The sequence below is a fragment of the Oncorhynchus gorbuscha genome, unplaced genomic scaffold (assembly GCF_021184085.1).
Source record: "Oncorhynchus gorbuscha isolate QuinsamMale2020 ecotype Even-year unplaced genomic scaffold, OgorEven_v1.0 Un_scaffold_6388, whole genome shotgun sequence".
NCBI lineage: Eukaryota > Metazoa > Chordata > Actinopteri > Salmoniformes > Salmonidae > Oncorhynchus > Oncorhynchus gorbuscha.
The window spans coordinates 1121-21384 of NW_025749993.1; the positions used below are offsets into that span (position 1 = coordinate 1121).

The window sequence follows — 20264 nt, forward strand, 5'->3', positions numbered from 1 at the left end:
CCCCTCACTCTCCTCTATCCTTCCCTCCCTCACTCTCCTCTATCCTTCCCTCCCCTCACTCTCCTCTATCCTTCCCTCCCCCCCTCCCTCTATCCTTCCCTCCCCCACTCTCCCTCTATCCTTCCCTCCTCACTCTCCCTCTATCCTTCCCCTCCCCCCACTCTCCCTCTATCCTTCCCTCCCCCACTCTCCCTCCATCCTTCCCTCCCCCACTCTCCCTCTATCCTTCCCTCCCCCACTCTCCCTCTATCCTTCCCTCCCCTCACTCTCCCTCTATCCTTCCCTCCCCTCACTCTCCCTCTATCCTTCCCTCCCCCACTCTCCCTCTATCCTTCCCTCCCCCACTCTCCCCTATCCTTCCCTCCCCCCACTCTCCCTCTATCCTTCCCTCCCCCACTCTCCCTCTATCCTTCCCTCCCCACTCTCCCTCTATCCTTCCCTCCCCCCACTCTCCCTCTATCCTTCCCTCCCCCACTCTCCTCTATCCTTCCCTCCCCTCACTCTCCCTCTATCCTTCCCTCCCCCACTCTCCCTCTATCCTTCCCTCCCCTCACTCTCCCTCTATCCTTCCCTCCCCCACTCTCCCTCTATCCTTCCCTCCCCCCACTCTCCCTCTATCCTTCCCTCCCCCACTCTCCTCTATCCTTCCCTCCCCCACTCTCCCTCTATCCTTCCCTCCCCTCACTCTCCCTCTATCCTTCCTTGCAAATAGTTAAAGTACAAAAGGGAAAATTAATCAGCATAAATATAGGTTTTATTTACAACCAGTTGCCCTTTTCTTGTGGCAACAGGTCACACATCTTGCTGCTGTGATGGCACACTGTGGAATTTCACCCAATAGATATGGTAGTTTATCAACATTGGATTTGTTGTCAAAATCTTTGTGGGTCTGTGTAATCTGAGGGGAAATATGTCTCTCTAATATGGTCATACATTGGGCAGGAGGTTAGGAAATGCAGCTCAGTTTCCACCTCATTTTGTGGGCAGTGTGCACATAGCCTGTCTTCTCTGAGAGCCAAGTCTGCCTAAGGCGGCTTTTCTCAATAGCAAGGCTATGCTCACTGAATCTGTACATAGTCAATGCTTTCTTTAATTTAGGGCCAGTCAGGTATTCTGCCACTGTGTACTCATGGCGTACCCCCTCTTCCCCTCTCTCCACAGTGCAGTGCCCATCCAGAGGTGTCTAGACCTGGGGGCTGACATTGTAGTCACAGGGAGATGTGTGGACAGTGCTGTCGCCCTAGGACCTCTTATGCACTCTGTAGGTTACTGTGTGTGTGTGTGTGTGTGTGTGTGTGTGTGTGTGTGTGTGTGTGTGTGTGTGTGTGTGTGTGTGTGTGTGTGTGTGTGTGTGTGTGTGTGTGTGTGTGTGTGTGTGTGTGTGTGTGTGTGTGTGTGAGGCATGTGTGAGGCATGTGTGAGGCATGTGTGAGTGAGTGTGTGACATGTGTGAGTGAGTGTGTGGCATGTGTGAGTGTGTGTGTGGCATGTGTGTGTGTGTGTGTGTGGCATGTGTGTGTGAGTGAGTGATGGGTTGGGTTGGGATGGGATGGGTTGGGATGGGATGGGTTGGGATGGGATGGGTTGGGATGGGATGGGATGTAATGGGTTGGGATGTAATGGGTTGGAATGTGATGTGATGGTTTGGGATGTGATGGTTTGGGATGTGATGGTTTGGGATGGGATGTGATGGGATGGGTTGGGATGGGTTGGGATGTGATGGGTTGGGATGGGATGTGATGGGATGGGATGGGTTGGGATGTGATGGGTTGGGATGTGATGGGTTGGGATGTGATGGGATGGGATGGGATGGGATGGGTTGGGATGGGATGGGTTGGGATGGGATGGGATGGGTTGGGTTGGGATGGGTTGGGATGTGATGTGATGGGTTGGGATGGGATGGGTTGGGATGTGATGTGATGGTTTGGGATGTGATGGTTTGGGATGTGATGGGTTGTGATGGGTTGGGATGTGATGTGATGGGTTGGGATGTGATGTGATGGGTTGTATTGTGTTATCTTTCTGACAGTTTGGGTGGAAGCAAAACAACTATGACCTGTTGGCAGCTGGGAGGTAAAAACACACTTTGATATTTTGTTTGTTTCCTTGCATGAGAACAGTGAAGGTTACTATGAGGCATGAGAACAGGGAAGGTTACTATGAGGCATGAGAACAGGGAAGGTTACTGTGAGGCATGAGCACAGGGAAGGTTACTGTGAGGCATGAGCACAGGGAAGGTTACTGTGAGGCATGAGAACAGTGAAGGTTACTGTGAGGCATGAGCACAGGGAAGGTTACTGTGAGGCATGAGAACAGGGAAGGTTACTATGAGGCATGAGCACAGGGAAGGTTACTATGAGGCATGAGAACAGGGAAGGTTACTGTGAGGCATGAGCACAGGGAAGGTTACTGTGAGGCATGAGCACAGGGAAGGTTACTGTGAGGCATGAGCACAGGGAAGGTTACTATGAGGCATGAGCACAGGGAAGGTTACTGTGAGGCATGAGCACAGGGAAGGTTACTATGAGGCATGAGCCGTTCCAGAATACAGTCGTTTAAGTGATCTTTAAACCTTGCTCCCTCTCTCAGTCTTGCAGGCCATCTCATAGAGTGTGGTGCCCAGGCAACAGGCGGCATATTCACGGACTGGCACACAGTACCCGACTGGTGAGGACATCATACAGTTATTTCCTGTCCCAATGCTAGCTCCATCTACTACCTCTTATGAGAGAACAATATTATACAGTAATGTCTTATCTTTCTTACCTCTTACCGTTGAATATAATACTGTTACTACTACTGCAACCAATACTACTACTGCTTCCAATGCTACTACTGCTTCCAATGCTACTACTGTTACCAATGCTACTACTGTTAACAATGCTACTACTGCTACCAATACTACTACTGCTACCAATACTACCAATGCTACTACTGCTACCAATGCTACTACAGCTACCAATGCTACTACTGCTACCAATACTGCTACCAATACTACTACTGCTAACAATACTACTACTGCTACCAATGCTACTACTGCTACCAATGCTACTACTGCTACCAATGCTACTACTGCTACCAATGCTACTACTGCTACCAATGCTACTACTGCTACCAATGCTACTACTGCTACCAATACTACTACTGCTACCAATACTACTACTGCCACTGCTACCAATACTACTACTGCCACTGCTACTACGGCTACAATACTACTACTGCTATCAATACTACTACCGCTAATACTGCTACTGCTACCAATACTACTACCGCTAATGTTTGCTGCTGCTGCCAATTGCTGCTACACTACCAATGCTACTACTACTGCAGCTACTATTACTACTGCCACCAATGCTACTATTGCTACTACTATTACCAATACTACTACTACTGCCAATACTACTGCTACAGCTACTGCTACTGCTACTACTACTGCCAATACTGTATTGTGCTGCTGCCAGTACTACTGCTATTACTATTGCTACTACTGCTGCCAGTACTGCTATTGCTGCTACTGTGCCAGTACTGCTGCTGCCTTGTGCTACTGCTACAACTACTACTACTACTACTACTACCACTACTATTACTACTGCCACCAATACTACTATTACTACTACTACCAATACTACTATTACTACTACCACCAATACTACTACCACTACTACTACTACTATTCCTACCACTACTATTACTACTACTACTACTACCACCAATACTACTATTACTACTACCAATACCTATACTATTACCACTACTACCAATACTAATACCACTACTACTACTACCAATACTACTACCACCAATACTACTACTACTACTACCACCAATACTACTGCTGCTGCTGCTGCTGCTGCTGCTGCCGCCAATACTGCTGCTACTACTACTACTGCCACCAATACTGCTGCTGCTGCTGCTACCACCAATACTGCTGCTGCTACTGCTACTGCCAGTACTGCTACTACCAATACTACTACTACTACTACTACTGCTACTACTACTACTACTACTGCTACTGCCACTACAACTACTACTACTACTACCACCAAATCTACTACTACTACCAATACTACTACTACTACTACTACTACTACTACTACTACTACTACTACTACTACTACTACCAAATCTACTACTACTCTGACTGACTCCTCCCTCCTCCCTCCCTCCCTCCCTCCCTCCCTCCCTCCCTCCCTCCCTCCCTCCCTCCCTCCCTCCCTCCCTCCCTCCCTCCCTCCCTCCCTCCCTCCCTCCCTCCCTCCCTCCCTCCCTCCCTCCCTCCCTCCCTCTCTCTCCCTCTCTCTCTCCTCCTCCCCTCCCTCCTCCCTCCCTCCCTCCTACTACTACCACCAATACTGCTACTACCACCAATACTACTACTACCACCACTACTACTACTACTACCACCAATACTACTACTACCACCACTACCACCAATACTGCTACTACTACTACCACCAATACTACTACTACTACTACTACCAATACTACTACTACTACTACCAATACTACTACTACTACTACTACTACTACCAAATCTACTACTACTACTACTACTACTACTACCAAATCTACTACTACTACTACTACTACTACTACTACCACTACTACTACTACTACTACTACCAATACTACCAAATCTACTACTACTACTACCAATACTACTACTACTACTACTACTACTACTACTACTACTACCAAATCTACTACTACTCTGACTGACTCCCTCCCTCCCTCCCTCCCTCCCTCCCTCCCTCCTCCCTCCCTCCCTCCCTCCCTCCCTCCCTCCCTCCCTCCCTCCCTCCCTCCCCTCCCTCCCTCCCTCCCTCCCTCCCTCCCTCCTCCCTCCCTCCCTCTCTCTCTCTCTCTCTCTCTCTCCCTCCCTCCCTCCCTCCCTCCCTCCCTCCCTCCCTCCCTCCCTCCCTCCCTCCCTCCCTCCCTCCCTCCCTCCCTCCCTCCCTCCCTCCCTCCCTCCCTCCCTCCCTCCCTCCTACTACTACCACCAATACTACTACTACCACCAATACTGCTACTACTACTACTACCACCACTACTACTACTACTACCACCAATACTACTACTACTACTACTACCACCAATACTGCTACTACTACTACCACCAATACTACTACTACTACTACTACCAATACTACTACTACTACTACCAATACTACTACTACTACTACTACTACTACCAAATCTACTACTACTACTACTACTACTACTACCAAATCTACTACTACTACTACTACTACTACTACTACCACTACTACTACTACTACTACTACCAATACTACCAAATCTACTACTACTACTACCAATACTACTACTACTACTACTACTACTACTACTACTACTACTACCAAATCTACTACTACTCTGACTGACTCCCTCCCTCCCTCCCTCCCTCCCTCCCTCCCTCCCTCCCTCCCTCCCTCCCTCCCTCCCTCCCTCCCTCCCTCCCTCCCTCCCTCCCTCCCTCCCTCCCTCCCTCCCTCCCTCCCTCCCTCCCTCTCTCTCTCTCTCTCTCTCTCTCTCTCTCTCCCTCCCTCCCTCTCTCTCTCTCCCTCCCCTCTCTCCCTCCCTCCCTCCCTCCCTCTCTCTCTCTCTCTCCCTCTCTCTCTCTCCATCCCTCCCAGGGATAACATGGGATTCCCAGTGGTGGAGTGTTCAGCTGATGGTTCCTTCATTCTCTCCAAGCCGCCCAAAACAGGCGGATTGGTGTCGTTCGGGACGGTTGCCGAGCAACTGGTGTACGAGATCGGTGACCCGCAGAAATACCTGCTTCCTGACGCCACCTGTGATTTCTCTAACGTCAACATCACTGAAGTAGCAGGTACACACACACACACACACACACACACACACACACACACACACACACACACACACACACACACACACACACACACACACACACACACACACACACACACACACACACACACACACAGTGGGGCAAAAAAGTATTTAGTCAGCCACTAATTGTGCAAGTTCTCCCACTTAAAAAGATGAGAGAGGCCTGTAATTTTCATCATAGGTACACTTCAACTATGACAGATAAAATGATTTTAAAAAATCCAGAAAATCCCATTGTAGGATTTTTAATGAATTCATTTGCAAATTATGGTGGAAAATAAGTATTTGGTCAATAACAAAAGTTTCTCAATACTTTGTTATATACCCTTTGTTGGCAATGACAGAGGTCAAACGTTTTCTATAAGTCTTCACAAGGTTTTCACACACTGTTGCTGTTATTTTGGCCCATTCCTCCATGCAGATCTCCTCTAGAGCAGTATCAGGTAGAAAGCTAGTGGAGGACAACCCTAACGTGGACTAGAGGGTGAACCCTGTGTCCCTACAATAAACCCTAAACAGTCACATCTGGAATGAGTCACATCTGAACCTTAGTTGAACCATAGTCTGAATCCAAACGAAACCCTTTCTGAACTGACTCACTGTCCTCAGCTCAACCTCTGATGAACATCTGAACAGACAGACAGACAGCTGGAGTCCCCTGTTAACAGACAGACAGCTGGAGTCCCCTGTTAACAGACAGACAGACAGCTGGAGTCCCCTGTTAACAGACAGACAGACAGCTGGAGTCCCCTGTTAACAGACAGACAGCTGGAGTCCCCTGTTAACAGACAGACAGATGGAGTCCCCTGTTAACAGACAGACAGATGGAGTCCCCTGTTAACAGACAGACAGCTGGAGTCTCCTGTTAACAGACAGACAGATGGAGTCCCCTGTTAACAGACAGACAGATGGAGTCCCCTGTTAACAGACAGACAGATGGAGTCCCCTGTTAACAGACAGACAGCTGGAGTCCCCTGTTAACAGACAGACAGATGGAGTCCCCTGTTAACAGACAGACAGCTGGAGTCCCCTGTTAACAGACAGACAGCTGGAGTCCCCTGTTAACAGACAGACAGACAGATGGAGTCCCCTGTTAACAGACAGACAGACAGATGGAGTCCCCTGTTAACAGACAGACAGATGGAGTCTCCTGTTAACAGACAGACAGATGGAGTCTCCTGTTAACAGACAGACAGATGGAGTCCCCTGTTAACAGACAGACAGCTGGAGTCCCCTGTTAACAGACAGACAGACAGATGGAGTCTCCTGTTAACAGACAGACAGATGGAGTCTCCTGTTAACAGACAGACAGATGGAGTCCCCTGTTAACAGACAGACAGACAGATGGAGTCTCCTGTTAACAGACAGACAGACAGATGGAGTCCCCTGTTAACAGACAGACAGATGGAGTCCCCTGTTAACAGACAGACAGCTGGAGTCCCCTGTTAACAGACAGACAGATGGAGTCCCCTGTTAACAGACAGACAGCTGGAGTCCCCTGTTAACAGACAGACAGCTGGAGTCCCCTGTTAACAGACAGACAGCTGGAGTCCCCTGTTAACAGACAGACAGCTGGAGTCCCCTGTTAACAGACAGACAGCTGGAGTCCCCTGTTAACAGACAGACAGCTGGAGTCCCCTGTTAACAGACAGACAGCTGGAGTCCCCTGTTAACAGACAGACAGATGGAGTCCCCTGTTAACAGACAGACAGATGGAGTCCCCTGTTAACAGACAGACAGATGGAGTCCCCTGTTAACAGACAGACAGATGGAGTCCCCTGTTAACAGACAGACAGATGGAGTCCCCTGTTAACAGACAGACAGATGGAGTCCCCTGTTAACAGACAGACAGCTGGAGTCCCCTGTTAACAGACAGACAGCTGGAGTCCCCTGTTAACAGACAGACAGCTGGAGTCCCCTGTTAACAGACAGACAGCTGGAGTCCCCTGTTAACAGACAGACAGCTGGAGTCCCCTGTTAACAGACAGACAGACAGATGGAGTCCCCTGTTAACAGACAGACAGACAGACAGATGGAGTCCCCTGTTAACAGACAGACAGCTGGAGTCCCCTGTTAACAGACAGACAGGTGGAGTCCCCTGTTAACAGACAGACAGACAGATGGAGTCCCCTGTTAACAGACAGACAGACAGATGGAGTCCCCTGTTAACAGACAGACAGATGGAGTCCCCTGTTAACAGACAGACAGATGGAGTCCCCTGTTAACAGACAGACAGATGGAGTCCCCTGTTAACAGACAGACAGCTGGAGTCCCCTGTTAACAGACAGACAGCTGGAGTCCCCTGTTAACATACAGACAGACAGATGGAGTCCCCTGTTAACAGACAGACAGCTGGAGTCCCCTGTTAACAGACAGACAGCTGGAGTCCCCTGTTAACAGACAGACAGACAGATGGAGTCCCCTGTTAACAGACAGACAGACAGATGGAGTCCCCTGTTAACAGACAGACAGACAGATGGAGTCCCCTGTTAACAGACAGACAGCTGGAGTCCCCTGTTAACAGACAGACAGATGGAGTCCCCTGTTAACAGACAGACAGCTGGAGTCCCCTGTTAACAGACAGACAGATGGAGTCCCCTGTTAACAGACAGACAGATGGAGTCCCCTGTTAACAGACAGACAGATGGAGTCCCCTGTTAACAGACAGACAGCTGGAGTCCCCTGTTAACAGACAGACAGCTGGAGTCCCCTGTTAACAGACAGACAGATGGAGTCCCCTGTTAACAGACAGACAGATGGAGTCCCCTGTTAACAGACAGACAGATGGAGTCCCCTGTTAACAGACAGACAGCTGGAGTCCCCTGTTAACAGACAGACAGCTGGAGTCCCTGTTAACAGACAGACAGCTGGAGTCCCCTGTTAACAGACAGACAGCTGGAGTCCCCTGTTAACAGACAGACAGCTGGAGTCCCCTGTTAACAGACAGACAGCTGGAGTCCCCTGTTAACAGACAGACAGCTGGAGTCCCCTGTTAACAGACAGACAGACAGATGGAGTCCCCTGTTAACAGACAGACAGCTGGAGTCCCCTGTTAACAGACAGACAGACAGCTGGAGTCCCCTGTTAACAGACAGACAGACAGATGGAGTCCCCTGTTAACAGACAGACAGACAGATGGAGTCTCCTGTTAACAGACAGACAGACAGCTGGAGTCCCCTGTTAACAGACAGACAGCTGGAGTCCCCTGTTAACAGACAGACAGCTGGAGTCCCCTGTTAACAGACAGACAGCTGGAGTCCCCTGTTAACAGACAGACAGCTGGAGTCCCCTGTTAACAGACAGACAGACAGCTGGAGTCCCCTGTTAACAGACAGACAGACAGCTGGAGTCCCCTGTTAACAGACAGACAGACAGATGGAGTCCCCTGTTAACAGACAGACAGACAGATGGAGTCTCCTGTTAACAGACAGACAGACAGCTGGAGTCCCCTGTTAACAGACAGACAGCTGGAGTCCCCTGTTAACAGACAGACAGCTGGAGTCCCCTGTTAACAGACAGACAGCTGGAGTCCCCTGTTAACAGACAGACAGCTGGAGTCCCCTGTTAACAGACAGACAGCTGGAGTCCCCTGTTAACAGACAGACAGCTGGAGTCCCCTGTTAACAGACAGACAGCTGGAGTCCCCTGTTAACAGACAGACAGCTGGAGTCCCCTGTTAACAGACAGACAGCTGGAGTCCCCTGTTAACAGACAGACAGCTGGAGTCCCCTGTTAACAGACAGACAGCTGGAGTCCCCTGTTAACAGACAGACAGCTGGAGTCCCCTGTTAACAGACAGACAGCTGGAGTCCCCTGTTAACAGACAGACAGCTGGAGTCCCCTGTTAACAGACAGACAGACAGCTGGAGTCCCCTGTTAACAGACAGACAGCTGGAGTCCCCTGTTAACAGACAGACAGCTGGAGTCCCCTGTTAACAGACAGACAGACAGATGGAGTCTCCTGTTAACAGACAGACAGACAGCTGGAGTCCCCTGTTAACAGACAGACAGCTGGAGTCCCCTGTTAACAGACAGACAGCTGGAGTCCCCTGTTAACAGACAGACAGACAGCTGGAGTCCCCTGTTAACAGACAGACAGACAGATGGAGTCCCCTGTTAACAGACAGACAGATGGAGTCCCCTGTTAACAGACAGACAGATGGAGTCCCCTGTTAACAGACAGACAGATGGAGTCCCCTGTTAACAGACAGACAGATGGAGTCCCCTGTTAACAGACAGACAGATGGAGTCCCCTGTTAACAGACAGACAGATGGAGTCCCCTGTTAACAGACAGACAGACAGATGGAGTCCCCTGTTAACAGACAGACAGACAGATGGAGTCCCCTGTTAACAGACAGACAGACAGATGGAGTCCCCTGTTAACAGACAGACAGACAGATGGAGTCTCCTGTTAACAGACAGACAGATGGAGTCCCCTGTTAACAGACAGACAGACAGATGGAGTCCCCTGTTAACAGACAGACAGACAGATGGAGTCTCCTGTTAACAGACAGACAGACAGATGGAGTCTCCTGTTAACAGACAGACAGACAGATGGAGTCCCCTGTTAACAGACAGACAGCTGGAGTCCCCTGTTAACAGACAGACAGCTGGAGTCCCCTGTTAACAGACAGACAGCTGGAGTCCCCTGTTAACAGACAGACAGCTGGAGTCCCCTGTTAACAGACAGACAGACAGCTGGAGTCCCCTGTTAACAGACAGACAGACAGATGGAGTCCCCTGTTAACAGACAGACAGACAGATGGAGTCTCCTGTTAACAGACAGACAGACAGCTGGAGTCCCCTGTTAACAGACAGACAGCTGGAGTCCCCTGTTAACAGACAGACAGCTGGAGTCCCCTGTTAACAGACAGACAGCTGGAGTCCCCTGTTAACAGACAGACAGCTGGAGTCCCCTGTTAACAGATAGACAGACAGATGGAGTCCCCTGTTAACAGACAGACAGACAGATGGAGTCCCCTGTTAACAGACAGACAGACAGATGGAGTCTCCTGTTAACAGACAGACAGACAGATGGAGTCTCCTGTTAACAGACAGACAGACAGATGGAGTCTCCTGTTAACAGACAGACAGACAGATGGAGTCCCCTGTTAACAGACAGACAGCTGGAGTCCCCTGTTAACAGACAGACAGCTGGAGCCCCCTGTTAACAGACAGACAGACAGCTGGAGTCCCCTGTTAACAGACAGACAGACAGCTGGAGTCCCCTGTTAACAGACAGACAGACAGATGGAGTCCCCTGTTAACAGACAGACAGACAGATGGAGTCTCCTGTTAACAGACAGACAGACAGCTGGAGTCCCCTGTTAACAGACAGACAGCTGGAGTCCCCTGTTAACAGACAGACAGCTGGAGTCCCCTGTTAACAGACAGACAGCTGGAGTCCCCTGTTAACAGACAGACAGCTGGAGTCCCCTGTTAACAGACAGACAGCTGGAGTCCCCTGTTAACAGACAGACAGCTGGAGTCCCCTGTTAACAGACAGACAGACAGCTGGAGTCCCCTGTTAACAGACAGACAGACAGCTGGAGTCCCCTGTTAACAGACAGACAGACAGATGGAGTCCCCTGTTAACAGACAGACAGATGGAGTCCCCTGTTAACAGACAGACAGATGGAGTCCCCTGTTAACAGACAGACAGATGGAGTCCCCTGTTAACAGACAGACAGATGGAGTCCCCTGTTAACAGACAGACAGACAGATGGAGTCCCCTGTTAACAGACAGACAGACAGATGGAGTCCCCTGTTAACAGACAGACAGACAGATGGAGTCTCCTGTTAACAGACAGACAGATGGAGTCCCCTGTTAACAGACAGACAGACAGATGGAGTCCCCTGTTAACAGACAGACAGACAGATGGAGTCCCCTGTTAACAGACAGACAGCTGGAGTCCCCTGTTAACAGACAGACAGATGGAGTCCCCTGTTAACAGACAGACAGATGGAGTCTCCTGTTAACAGACAGACAGATGGAGTCCCCTGTTAACAGTTGGAGGAGGGAGTTAAATGGGATACAATTAGGGTTGAAAATATGGAGGGAGGGAGGGAGGGAGAGACTATTTGTCTGATGTCTCTGTCTGTCTTCAGGAGTGGAGGGAGGGGCTGTCAAAGTGACCGGGGCCAGAGGTTTTGCTCCGTCCAATGACTACAAGGTAACACTACCCAGTAATCATCCCCAGTTTCAGAGCCACAGAAGTCTGTCCTGTTGATATTATACGAGTCAAATCTCTTCATTCTCATTTAAATCAATGAACGAAATGTATTTCTTCCCCCCCCCCCTAGGTGTGTGCCACCTACATGGATGGGTACAGGGCTACAGCAGTTTGTCCAGTAGGGGGCCCCAGAGCCACCGAGAAGGCCAGACGCACCGCAGAGAGCATCATCAAACGGTTAGCGTTAGCATCCAGTCCCATACAAACCTATGGCACTTAATTAGCTCACTGCTAGCGAATAGCTTCATCTAACAGTTAGTGTTAGCATCCAATACACAAAACAAACCCTTGGCACTTAATTAGCACACTGCTAGCGGAGAGCGTCATCTAAAAGTTAGCGTTAGCATCCAGTCCAATACAAACCTATGGCGCATAATTAGCACACTGCTAGCGGAGAGCGTCATCTAAAAGTTAGCGTTAGCATCCAGTCCAATACAAACCTATGGCGCATAATTAGCACATCGCTAGCAGAGCACATAATCAAACGGTAGCACATGAAGGTCCAAACTACATTGCAGAGATCTCACAACGCCTGGCATTTAACAACAAAAAAAAAAAAAAAAAAACATGTTTTTCATTCTAAGTAAGCCACAGCCTGTATGTGCAATTTATAGACCATAATGATTTAATTAATACGAAATGTTAAAATGCTCTTTATGGCCCCGTCAACTTATTGGCTTATTAAGCTCATTGCTTCACATGTATTTATTTGTAGGCTAAAGCCTTGAAATCATTTAAATAATAATATAGCCTCAATCATTAATCCTTCTTAGACTTCCTATAATAAAACATAATATAGCCTCAATCATTAATCCTTCTTAGACTTCCTATAATAAAACATAATATAGCCTCAATCATTAATCCTTCTTAGACTTCCTATAATAAAACATAATATAGCCTAAATCATTAATCCTTCTTAGACTTCCTATAATAAAACATAATATAGCCTCAATCATTAATCCTTCTTAGACTTCCTATAATAAAACAGAATATAGCCTCAATCATTAATCCTTCTTAGACTTCCTATAATAAAACATAATATAGCCTCAATCATTAATCCTTCTTAGACTTCCTATAATAAAACATAATATAGCCTCAATCAGTAATCCTTCTTAGACTTCCTATAATAAAACATAATATAGCCTCAATCATTAATCCTTCTTAGACTTCCTATAATAAAACATAATATAGCCTCAATCATTAATCCTTCTTAGACTTCCTATAATAAAACATAATATAGCCTAAATCATTAATCCTTCTTAGACTTCCTATAATAAAACATAATATAGCCTAAATCATTAATCCTTCTTAGACTTCCTATAATAAAACATAATATAGCCTCAATCATTAATCCTTCTTAGACTTCCTATAATAAAACATAATATAGCCTAAATCATTAATCCTTCTTAGACTTCCTATAATAAAACATAATATAGCCTCAATCATTAATCCTTCTTAGACTTCCTATAATAAAACATAATATAGCCTAAATCATTAATCCTTCTTAGACTTCCTATAATAAAACATAATATAGCCTCAATCATTAATCCTTCTTAGACTTCCTATAATAAAACATAATATAGCCTAAATCATTAATCCTTCTTAGACTTCCTATAATAAAACATAATATAGCCTAAATCATTAATCCTTCTTAGACTTCCTATAATAAAACATAATATAGCCTAAATCATTAATCCTTCTTAGACTTCCTATAATAAAACATAATATAGCCTCAATCATTAATCCTTCTTAGACTTCCTATAATAAAACATAATATAGCCTAAATCATTAATCCTTCTTAGACTTCCTATAATAAAAACATAATATAGCCTCAATCATTAATCCTTCTTAGACTTCCTATAATAAAACATAATATAGCCTAAATCATTAATCCTTCTTAGACTTCCTATAATAAAACATAATATAGCCTCAATCATTAATCCTTCTTAGACTTCCTATAATAAAACATAATATAGCCTAAATCATTAATCCTTCTTAGACTTCCTATAATAAAACATAATATAGCCTAAATCATTAATCCTTCTTAGACTTCCTATAATAAAACATAATATAGCCTCAATCATTAATCCTTCTTAGACTTCCTATAATAAAACATAATATAGCCTCAATCATTAATCCTTCTTAGACTTCCTATAAGAAAACATAATATAGCCTAAATCATTAATCCTTCTTAGACTTCCTATAATAAAACATAATATAGCCTCAATCATTAATCCTTCTTAGACTTCCTATAATAAAACATAATATAGCCTCAATCATTAATCCTTCTTAGACTTCCTATAATAAAACATAATATAGCCTCAATCATTAATCCTTCTTAGACTTCCTATAATAAAACATAATATAGCCTCAATCATTAATCCTTCTTAGACTTCCTATAATAAAACATAATATAGCCTAAATCATTAATCCTTCTTAGACTTCCTATAATAAAACATAATATAGCCTCAATCATTAATCCTTCTTAGACTTCCTATAATAAAACATAATATAGCCTAAATCATTAATCCTTCTTAGACTTCCTATAATAAAACATAATATAGCCTAAATCATTAATCCTTCTTAGACTTCCTATAATAAAACATAATATAGCCTCAATCATTAATCCTTCTTAGACTTCCTATAATAAAACATAATATAGCCTAAATCATTAATCCTTCTTAGACTTCCTATAATAAAACATAATATAGCCTAAATCATTAATCCTTCTTAGACTTCCTATAATAAAACATAATATAGCCTAAATCATTAATCCTTCTTAGACTTCCTATAATAAAACATAATATAGCCTAAATCATTAATCCTTCTTAGACTTCCTATAATAAAACATAATATAGCCTAAATCATTAATCCTTCTTAGACTTCCTATAATAAAACATAATATAGCCTAAATCATTAATCCTTCTTAGACTTCCTATAATAAAACATAATATAGCCTAAATCATTAATCCTTCTTAGACTTCCTATAATAAAACATAATATAGCCTCAATCATTAATCCTTCTTAGACTTCCTATAATAAAACATAATATAGCCTCAATCATTAATCCTTCTTAGACTTCCTATAATAAAACATAATATAGCCTCAATCATTAATCCTTCTTAGACTTCCTATAATAAAACATAATATAGCCTCAATCATTAATCCTTCTTAGACTTCCTATAATAAAACATAATATAGCCTAAATCATTAATCCTTCTTAGACTTCCTATAATAAAACATAATATAGCCTAAATCATTAATCCTTCTTAGACTTCCTATAATAAAACATAATATAGCCTCAATCATTAATCCTTCTTAGACTTCCTATAATAAAACATAATATAGCCTCAATCATTAATCCTTCTTAGACTTCCTATAATAAAACATAATATAGCCTAAATCATTAATCCTTCTTAGACTTCCTATAATAAAACATAATATAGCCTAAATCATTAATCCTTCTTAGACTTCCTATAATAAAACATAATATAGCCTAAATCATTAATCCTTCTTAGACTTCCTATAATAAAACATAATATAGCCTCAATCATTAATCCTTCTTAGACTTCCTATAATAAAACATAATATAGCCTCAATCATTAATCCTTCTTAGACTTCCTATAATAAAACATAATATAGCCTCAATCATTAATCCTTCTTAGACTTCCTATAATAAAACATAATATAGCCTAAATCATTAATCCTTCTTAGACTTCCTATAATAAAACATAATATAGCCTAAATCATTAATCCTTCTTAGACTTCCTATAATAAAACATAATATAGCCTAAATCATTAATCCTTCTTAGACTTCCTATAATAAAACATAATATAGCCTCAATCATTAATCCTTCTTAGACTTCCTATAATAAAACATAATATAGCCTCAATCATTAATCCTTCTTAGACTTCCTATAATAAAACATAATATAGCCTAAATCATTAATCCTTCTTAGACTTCCCTATAATAAAACATAATATAGCCGAAATCATTAATCCTTCTTAGACTTCCTATAATAAAACATAATATATTTTAAATCATTAATCCTTCTTAGACTTCCTATAATAAAACATAATATAGCCTAAATCATTAATCCTTCTTAGACTTCCTATAATAAAACATAATATAGCCTAAATCATTAATCCTTCTTAGACTTCCCTATAATAAAACATAATATAGCCTCAATCATTAATCCTTCTTAGACTTCCTATAATAAAACATAATATAGCCTAAATCATTAATCCTTCTTAGACTTCCTATAATAAAACATAATATAGCCTAAATCATTAATCCTTCTTAGACTTCCTATAATAAAACATAATATAGCCTAAATCATTAATCCTTCTTAGACTTCCTATAATAAAACATAATATAGCCTCAATCATTAATCCTTCTTAGACTTCCTATAATAAAACATAATATAGCCTCAATCATTAATCCTTCTTAGACTTCCTATAATAAAACATAATATAGCCTCAATCATTAATCCTTCTTAGACTTCCTATAATAAAACATAATATAGCCTCAATCATTAATCCTTCTTAGACTTCCTGTCTGTCTCCTGACCTATTTAGAGTGTTGATATGCTATATCCTATATGAAATTATGTTTAGTACGACATCTAGCCTATATGAAATTATGAGCATTTCTTTGTGATTTATTCAACTAGACAAGTCGGTTAAGAACAAATTCTTATTTAAAATGATGGCCTACCAAAAGGCAAAAAGGCCTCCTGTGGGGACGGGGGGCTGGGATTAAATATAAAACAATGGGGACGGGGGGCTGGGATTAAATATAAAACAATGGGGACGGGGGGCTGGGATTAAATATAAAACAATGGGGACGGGGGCTGGGATTAAATATAAAACAATGGGGACGGGGGCTGGGATTAAATATAAAACCATGGGGACGGGGGCTGGGATTAAATATAAAACCATGGGGACGGGAGCTGGGATTAAATATAAAACAATGGGGACGGGGGGCTGGGATTAAATATAAAACAATGGGGACGGGGGCTGGGACTAAATATAAAACCATGGGGACGGGGCTGGGATTAAATATAAAACCATGGGGACGGGGGCTGGGATTAAATATAAAACCATGGGGACGGGGGCTGGGATTAAATATAAAACCATGGGGACGGGGGGCTGGGATTAAATATAAAACAATGGGGACGGGGGCTGGGATTAAATATAAAACAATGGGGACGGGGGCTGGGATTAAATATAAAACAATGGGGACGGGGGCTGGGATTAAATATAAAACAATGGGGACGGGGGCTGGGATTAAATATAAAACCATGGGGACGGGGGCTGGGATTAAATATAAAACCATGGGGACGGGGGCTGGGATTAAATATAAAACCATGGGGACGGGGGCTGGGATTAAATATAAAACCATGGGGACGGGGGGCTGGGATTAAATATAAAACAATGGGGACGGGGGCTGGGATTAAATATAAAACAATGGGGACGGGGGCTGGGATTAAATATAAAACAATGGGGACGGGGGCTGGGATTAAATATAAAACAATGGGGACGGGGGCTGGGATTAAATATAAAACAATGGGGACGGGAGCTGGGATTAAATATAAAACCATGGGGACGGGGGCTGAGATTAAATATAAAACAATGGGGACGGGGGCTGGGATTAAATATAAAACAATGGGGACGGGGGGCTGGGATTAAATATAAAACAATGGGGACGGGGGGCTGGGATTAAATATAAAACAATGGGGACGGGGGGCTGGGATTAAATATAAAACAATGGGGACGGGGGGCTGGGATTAAATATAAAACAATGGGGACGGGGGGCTGGGATTAAATATAAAACAATGGGGACGGGGGGCTGGGATTAAATATAAAACAATGGGGACGGGGGGCTGGGACTAAATATAAAACAATACAATACAAATCTAGGACAAAACGCACGTCACGACACGAGAGACATAAGACATCAACACAACATGGTAGCACCACAACACAAGACTTAAAAGATTTGGCATGGGTCCTCAGATCCTCAAAAGGTTTTACAGCTGCACCATCGAGAGCATCCTGACAGGTTGCATCACTGCCTGGTACGGCAACTGCTCAGGCTTCGACCGCAAGGCACTACAGAGGGTAGTACGTACGGCCCGGTACATCACTGGGGCCAAGCTTCCTGCTATGCAGGACCTCTATACCAGGCGGTGTCAGAGGAAGGCCCTAAAAATTGTCAAAGAATACAGCCACCCTAGTCATAGACTGTTCTCGCATGGCAAGTGGTACCAAGTCTATGTCCAAGAGGATTCTATAAACAGCTTCTACCCGCACATTGACTCTGTACCAGTACCCCCTGTATATAGCCTCCACATTGACTCTGTACTGGTACCCCCTGTATATAGCCTCCACATTGACTCTGTACTGGTACCCCCTGTATATAGCCTCCACATTGACTCTGTACCAGTACCCCCTGTATATAGCCTCCACATTGACTCTCTACCGTAATACCCTGTATATAGCCTCCACATTGACTCTGTACCAGTACCCCCTGTATATAGCCTCCACATTTACGCTGTACCGTAACACCCTGTATATAGCCTCCACATTGACTCTGTACCGTAACACCCTGTATATAGCCTCCACATTGACTCTGTACCGTAACACCCTGTATATAGCTTCCACATTGACTCTGTACTGGTACCCCCTGTATATTTTTATTTATTTTATTTTACCTTTATTTAACTAGACAAGTCAGTTAAGAACAAATTCTTATTTTCAATGACGGCCTAGGAACAGTGGGTTAAGTGCCTGTTCAGGGGCAGAACGACAGATTTGTACCTTGTCTGCTCAGGGGTTTGAACTTGCAACCTTCCGGTTACTAGTCCAACACTCTAACCACTAGGCTACCCTAGCCTCCACATTGACTCTGTACCGGTACACCCTGTATATAGCCTCCACATTGACTCTGTACCGGTACCCCCTGTATATAGCCTCCACATTGGCTCTGTACTGTAACACCCTGTATATAGCCTCCACATTGAATCTGTACCGGTACCCCCTGTATATAGCCTCCACATTGGCTCTGTACTGTAACACCCTGTATATAGCCTCCACATTGACTCTGTACTGTAACACCCTGTATATAGCCTCCACATTGACTCTGTACCGGTACCCCCTGTATATAGCCTCCACATTGACTCTGTACCGTAATACCCCGTATATAGCCTCCACATTGACTCTGTACCGGTACCCCCTGTATACAGCCTCCACATTGACTCTGTACCGTAATACCCTGTATATAGCCTCCACATTGACTCTGTACCGTAATACCCTGTATATAGCCTCCACATTGACTCTGTACCGTAATACCCTGTATATAGCCTCCACATTGACTCTGTACTGTAACACCCTGTATATAGCCTCCACATTGACTTTGTACCGGTACCCCCTGTATATAGCCTCCACATTGACTCTGTACCGTAATACCCTGTATATAGCCTCCACATTGACTCTGTACCGTAATACCCTGTATATAGCCTCCACATTGACTCTATACCGTAACACCCTGTATATAGCCTCCACATTGACTCTGTACCGTAACACCCTGTATATAGCCTCCACATTGACTCTATACCGTAACACCCTGTATATAGCCTCCACATTGACTCTGTACCATAATACCCTGTATATAGCCTCCACATTGACTCTGTGCCGTAACACCCTGTATATAGCCTCCACATTGACTCTGTACCGTAACACTGTATATAGCCTCCACATTGACTTTGTACGGTACCCCTGTATATAGCCTCCACATTGACTTTGTGCCGGTACCCCCTGTATATAGCCTCCACATTGACTTTTGTACCAGGTGCCCCCCTGTATATAGCCTCCACATTGACTTTGTACCGGTACCCCTGTATATAGCCTCCACATTGACTTTGTACCGGTACCCCCTGTATATAGCCTCCACATTGACTCTGTACCGTAATACCCTGTATATAGCCTCCACATTGACTCTGTACCGTAATACCCTGTATATACCCTCTACATTGACTCTGTACCGTAATACCCTGTATATAGCCTCCACATTGACTTTGTACCGGTACCCCCTGTATATAGCCTCCACATTGACTCTGTACCGTGGCTACCTGTATATAGCCTCCCATTGACTCCTCTACCGTAATACCCTG

The 20264-nt window shown here is 44.3% G+C and overlaps 1 protein-coding gene across 1 annotated transcript; it reads left to right on the plus strand.

Moving 5' to 3' along the window:
- Positions 1-1129: 1129 nt before the first annotated feature.
- On the plus strand, positions 1130-12267 carry LOC124029438 (the record flags this gene model as incomplete). Its single annotated transcript, XM_046341144.1, has 6 exons — positions 1130-1261; positions 2030-2073; positions 2590-2667; positions 5637-5833; positions 11966-12030; positions 12161-12267. Coding segments are annotated over exons 1-6 (623 nt in total), but the record flags the coding sequence as incomplete, so codon positions are not given.
- Between the last annotated feature and the right edge of the window lie 7997 nt (positions 12268-20264).